The sequence below is a fragment of the Cystoisospora suis genome (assembly GCF_002600585.1).
Source record: "Cystoisospora suis strain Wien I chromosome Unknown contig_9008, whole genome shotgun sequence".
Classification (NCBI taxonomy): domain Eukaryota; phylum Apicomplexa; class Conoidasida; order Eucoccidiorida; family Sarcocystidae; genus Cystoisospora; species Cystoisospora suis.
This window is the reverse complement of record NW_027161786.1, coordinates 1-6,157: the sequence shown is the minus strand read 5'-3', so window position 1 is coordinate 6,157 and position 6,157 is coordinate 1. Positions and strand designations below refer to the sequence as shown.

The following is a 6,157-nucleotide window of genomic DNA, read 5'->3' as shown; positions in this document are numbered from 1 at the left end:
ACTGGGAAACGTGCGCCACGGGAGCCTAAACCAGTTGTCAGCATCACGACATGACCTACCCGCCTGGCAGGGCTCCATCTGGACTTTTTCAGCGCTGTCAAACCCAGTGGCGAGAGAGATTCCGAATCCGACCGCGATGACAGTGTCCCCGGGGCAAGTAGCCTCTACCGTCTGATGACAGAAAGCAAGCGGGGACGAAGGCCCGTGGGGAAAAAATTGTATCAACATTCCTCATACTGGTCCGACTTCCCCTATCAAAGGGGCAGCTATGAGTGACCTTACATACAGGCTGAAGTTGCATTCAACCGCCTGGTTGTTTTTACCACCCGGGGTGTGGGTCTGATGGCTGACCCCGCCGCGGAATAACTTGTGTTACTGCGTGAAAGAGGGATCACGTATATCTAGTATAGCGATCATTCAATATCAAGCAAAGAAGCCGATTATCTAGTACCACGCGTTACGTTCACCGCAAAAGAACCTACACGAGATCGATCTCAACTAATAACTTGAGCAGTAAATGGCCTGTACCTGTTCGCCAGCCTCAGTTTCGCCAACTACTTGGAGAAAGTCGTTGCTGGGCTCTTTGGAGCACAGCATGAAGATGCGCTCGTCGTCCATCCAGTCGTTTTGGCTCCCTACTCCGTCACACTTCTCGCTGATTCCGGGCGTCAGGAATTAAGGAAAGAAAGATGCCAGGCACAAAGGCAGTCTCGACGCTGTCACCCATACTCCCGTAAGCCACCGTGAGGACACGCGGTCGGGCGGGAGCGGCACCTCTTTCCGGGTCTGCCTCAATAAGCATATTATACCCCGGCCCGCTGTTCATGACACCAGTCGGTTACAGAGCCCCTTTCTACAAGCTGGCATCGCTGCTCTTGCCGGCATCAAGAAGCCCCTGCTCTGCCATCTGTTACCCGTTGGTACCTTACGGATCGTTGCGCAGTCGCTACTCCCCGGCAAAGCTCCTACCTGACTGGACGGTGCTCAGAGTATCACTAAATATGGAGAGTCCGCACTCCAGGACCACACAGGGGGCGACTGTTGGTTTGGCCCCGAACAAGCAACGGACCTGCTACGAAGCTCCCTCAGTCGAACAAGTTGGCAAAATCTGCCGGAGTGTGCTCTGAAACAACGCACTTATTTCGGGCACGCGTGGGGGGGTTTCCGGCTTACCGTCCTGCGGTGCAAGCAACTATATGATACTGGGCGAGGCCGGATGTTTCGACCTTGAAGTTCATGTGTATGGCAAAGCCAAAAAGTACCACTTCGTCTCCGGGACACTTAGCGAAACCTGGTGGAGGCCCTGCCCAGATCACCTGTGTCGCGTTAACCAGCTGGCACACGAGAGTCACCACCACACCGAAACCCACGTGAATGGCGATGAGCACAGCCGCACAGCCGAGGACATGGTAGTGAGCAAAGTGGTCGCGACGTGCACAAGGACAGGCTGAACGAGGAACCAGTCGGCTGCAAGTTGTTGGTCGTAGCAGGCCCATTGTTCGTACAGTTTTGCACCTGGAAAGGTTTCGTCGGAGACCGGCAAAAAAAAACGGGCTGTCGGTCGGCCCGGCGCCAGGACTATCCCCCAAGACCGGGAACGCACCCACCCAGTGGGTAAGTCACAGTATGGACACTAGACACCTGCCGGCCACGGACTGAGTGCCGGAGCGGGACCGCCCCACAGTATCCACTACTACCGAAAGCAGAAGTGTCGCTACCCCGGACATCATCTAGACAACCGCGTAGTAACAGACAGAAGAGTGGCTCTACTCCTTGCATTGCTAGGGAGGCAGCGGAGGGGGGAACGCGACAGGAAACAGCAAAGCGCCTGCAACAGAGAAAGTCGCTGCTGTGTCCGGAAAGCCACCTTACAACTTTCTGAATAGGCTGGGCCGTTCCCGACAATGACTGAAGATCCATCAATGACATGCCGTAGGCTTTGCTGTAGTACGAGACAGCTTGCGTGAATGCAGCGCGCTTCGCTTCGGGGAGCAGGTTCTCAAGAGGAAGCAACTCCAGCTTGACCTGTAGAAAATTGTCCACCAGAAAAGGTGCGACCGTCTCTAACAGCAGCCCGCTGCATGCCTCAGCCACAGCCTCGAAATTACATACACGTGCCAACAGTCTGGGCACGAACGCCGGAGCGCTGCACGACAAACGAACTATGAGGTTTCCAGAAGGCAGAGGTTCTTGGAGCAAGACTGGCTCTCACCCACCAACTAAGCGCGTCGTCTCATTTCCTTGCATGCGTTGTTAGCACTGCAGCCTACTTTCAGATATTACCACGTACCGGCGGATCCTACACACACCCGCTTTCCCGACCAGTTTGCACGAAGGCAGATGAATCCAGACTGAACACAGATTTTCTCTCAACTACTGGGATACCAAGCGGATGATGAAGTGGCATTCTGCTAGCTACCGGTGTTACCAGTAGGCACGGAGCACGACCGCGTTAGGCTGAGGTTCCGCGTATCCACAGAAGGTACCTCCGGCTCTCAGGCAGTCACTCTTTCTCTCTCTCCAGTGACACGTAAGCACACGTGAACAGCAGTTCGGACACCGCGTACACACAGGCGCACAAAAGCAGCGGACTCCAGGCATTTTCGTTCCGCTGGCACATGGAGTGAGACTGCCTTCCCTTCTTACCGGCATGGGTAAAGCTTCGACAGATTCTGCCCACGTTGCCAGCGCAGCTGGGTCAGATACATCACCCGGAGGCTTGCCTCCGATAACAATAGTCTCTTTCTCGTAGTTCACACTTTGTATATGGGACTCCTGGCTTTTGCTGGATTTTGTGCCCGAGTTGGAGCCTCCGGAGACTCCGCCTAACATTAACTTGACTTCGGCCTTGATGTCCACGCCTCTCTTCCGAAGGTCTCTGACGTCCTCCGACCTGAACTGCACTTGGTACGTCATTTTTCCTCCTGGAAAAAAGCGACAGATATACGTCTAGCCTCCATGGATGGGCGGGCTGCGTACAGCCTTTTCCTGGATTTGGGAAGACTCGTGTCCGTGGCAGACGAAGCCCACCACTTCCGCGCTCCAGCACCCAGTGTGCCATCGCGCTTTCGGTCGCATAGGCGAAGCCAAGAAAGGAGGAAGACATCCGGCGAATGAATGTATTCGCACAGAAAGAAGCAGTTTACTCTGTCCACTCCGTGTATATACTATCATGACTTTCCGAAGTGAGTAACCCCAGGCAACAACAGTCAGTTCCGACAGGCAGCGAGGTAGGTCAAAAATATGCTGCACAAGTGTGCCTGCATTGGTGTGTGATATACACGCGCACGCGGGCCACTAAGACACGGGTGAAATCGTCGGCTGCGGTGACCTGGAATAAGAAACCCATCGGGACACCCGCTTAAAGGACGAACTCCTGGACATTACAGGTGTGTAGACAAGAAGCGTTAGACTAATGTGTTTCTGCGCTCTACCAAAGAAACGCAGCCACCCACCCCCCCACCACTTCTCCGGTCCATCACGCGGTGCCTCACCAGCAAGCAGACGAACCGTGTAATGGGTGCCAAACTGTTCAATGAACCCCATCCAAACAGGGATGTTCGTCTTTTCACAGGCCTCAACGGAATGGTCTTGGCGCCACTGCTCCACTGTACAAGCCGAATCGGGTCCCTCTCCATCAAACGTGACCGGCAGATCATCCACGGCGTTCTCGAAGGCAAGTGTGTAATTCCTGGAGTGATCAGCAACGCCACAAGCTAGAGCAAGGTCATCACTGGCGTCTGGGACTGGCGCAGCGTCTATACAAATAGGCTTGTACTCAAGAAGTCGCAGGTGTTTAGAAACGCGATTACACGCAACTACATCTGAGGGTCGTGCCTGCCCACCGCGAGACAAGACGGTCCGGTCTGCTCTTCCGGAGTGCGAGAGACCGTCTTTCTCAACGTCTTTCGGGGCAGCTTCCGACAGAGGGAGGCCGATAATTTTATAAGCCCGTGACAGGGCTGGACTGTGTGACCTAGCCCCTACAGCAGCGGGCTGCCAACCCACCTCCATAAATAGGACTGATTTACACCCGCTGACCCAGTTTTCCCACATTTATTTGGATGGCCCCAATCGCGCACATCTCCTTGGACCATCTGTCGTAAGTAATCAGCAGCACGCAGCACGTGAGCTCTAGTTCTCAGCGTTCTCTGTCGCGCGGACGGGGTAACTATCTGATATTGACAATCGTGGAGTCGCCATAGTGTAAGAGAGGCCACGGCCTTACCCACGCGCCAGTGTGTCCCCCGGGAGTTACTGTTTGCACATCGTCAGACCCCGTCCGAGAGAGGAAGTGAAAACATGCCTCCTTACCACTTGAAAGAGGCATTTTGCGCGATTCCCGCCTCGTAACGAAGACAGTATGTTTTGAGCATGAACGTCTTGGTCTGCTTGCGGTTCGTTTGCTGCGCAAACTGCTGGTATCCGGCAGAGCCCGAGAAACTGTTCAACCCTAGCATATCACCACTATTCAAGGAAGCGTCCGACCCCAGTTCTTTTTGGTAGTCAGTTAAACTGTCCAGCTCGCTGACGGTCTCAGATTGCCTGCACGCGGCAAAGGGGCGCGTAAACGCTCCGATGGGCTGCAGATACTCGAGGTCGTTTGTCACGCCGTCCATACCCTGCACGAAAGTGAACTTCAAGATGGGGGACCGCAGGCCCGGGTCCATCATCGTCTTTGGATCTCCTATGGGATTTCCCTTGATGCTGTCATAACCGACACCGAGGTAGTCTACAGGTAGGAAAACATGTCGAGGGTTTACGAGGAAGTAAGCATCTGAAGGAAAGAGATCTTTCTTCATAGGCGGGACAGCGGGAAGAGACGCGTGCCGATGCTCCGCCGCTCGCGATCGTCGTTTCTGCAGTGATGTAGCCATAATGATGTGTGCGCATATCTGCATTTAGTCGAACGCGAACAGCGAGTGATCGTGCGGCTCCTCTTCAAGCCAGTAGTTTGCCTCTTACAGGGAGAAACATTTACCGAAGAGACTCAATGAAGAATCCCGCCCCAAATTTGTACTGCTGCCCGGCTACGCGCAGCCACACATCCTATACCACACAGGAGATGCTCGAAGAAGCACCGCGTTTCCGGCCTCGACGCTGCTTCACACTGTACTTGACCGACACAAGGCTGAGATGAGAAAAAGGCCCGGGACGGCGGGTCTAAGCCCTTAGCCCCCAACAAGATGGGCCGCAGCGATGAACGCAGTAGCCGTAGCCGACAGATACTGAGGTCGACCCCAGGTCGAAGAGACTCCCTTTTATAACAAAACTACCAGCATCTTCTAGAAGTCCCCCACATGCGCCAGTAGGCAGGGAAATATGGCAGGACAGTTCTGGTGCCTTCGACGTTCCCCATTTCCGAAATGCGGAACCTGCTGGCTGAAAGCCTCCGCACCTGCTTCAGCCGCGAAAAAATGGACTTCAGCAGAATGCACAGCGCGTATGCTCAAACCGCATGCAGGCATCTGCTAGTGCCAAGAGCGTGTGTCCGAGTACTCACTCGTAGCGGGTACGGTGTCGACGGCCCGGGTGTAGAGGTTTACAGGCGGAGCGCCAAGACGGCTGTTGCGAGCTGCTTCATCTGCTGCTCTCTGCTCTGCGCGCTGCTTCTCCAGCGCGAGAACGGCCTTTTCTGACGCTAGAGAGGTGTTCTGCCTGGCCCAATCGAGATCGTCTTTAGACCGCTTGGACTTTCCTGGAGTCGCAACAGGCAAGTACGAGCAACTCAATATAAGAGGGACAGACTTGCTAGCGACTGGCACGCGCTGGTGGAGCTAACGCTGGTACGTCGCGACGAGCTGGGCAGTGGGCAGCCTGGCCACAACGGACCCTCGGGGAAAGACTTCCTCATCCACTCAACCCAGTTTCATGTGTTTACTCTTGGGACAAACTGAATAGCTGGAAGTCCGCCTCGTGTACACACTGTCCGTCACTAGGGACAGTGAGCACGCTACCGGTCCCACGAGGTTCAGATGGGATGTGACTCGGGGACGGATTCTCGGTGCCAAGCCTGTGGCTCCAAGCAGTCTGGTGTGACTAAGGCTTTAGAAACTTGAGGGACGACTCCGCACATCCGTATACCGAGAGCCGAGACAAAAAAGTTCATGAAGAAAGACGAGCCAGCTCCCCGTAACCATTACTAATCTGTCGCCCC

General features: G+C 54.8%; 1 protein-coding gene across 1 annotated transcript in view; it reads right to left on the bottom strand.

Annotated features, from left to right (window-relative positions):
- CSUI_010951 (mac perforin domain-containing protein) overlaps nucleotides 1-5,793 on the bottom strand; it is a 7,255-nt gene extending 1,462 nt beyond the window's left edge. The window contains exons 1-8 of the mRNA XM_068071052.1: nucleotides 5,504-5,793; nucleotides 4,315-4,732; nucleotides 3,495-3,691; nucleotides 2,647-2,924; nucleotides 1,873-2,025; nucleotides 1,174-1,334; nucleotides 529-655; nucleotides 60-171 (exon numbers count right to left, since the gene is read on the bottom strand). Of these exons, the coding sequence (XP_067916972.1) occupies nucleotides 60-171; nucleotides 529-655; nucleotides 1,174-1,334; nucleotides 1,873-2,025; nucleotides 2,647-2,924; nucleotides 3,495-3,691; nucleotides 4,315-4,673 (1,387 nt within the window). The 5' untranslated portion in view covers nucleotides 4,674-4,732; nucleotides 5,504-5,793. The remainder of the gene's footprint in view (nucleotides 1-59; nucleotides 172-528; nucleotides 656-1,173; nucleotides 1,335-1,872; nucleotides 2,026-2,646; nucleotides 2,925-3,494; nucleotides 3,692-4,314; nucleotides 4,733-5,503) is intronic.
- Nucleotides 5,794-6,157: the final 364 nt, after the last annotated feature.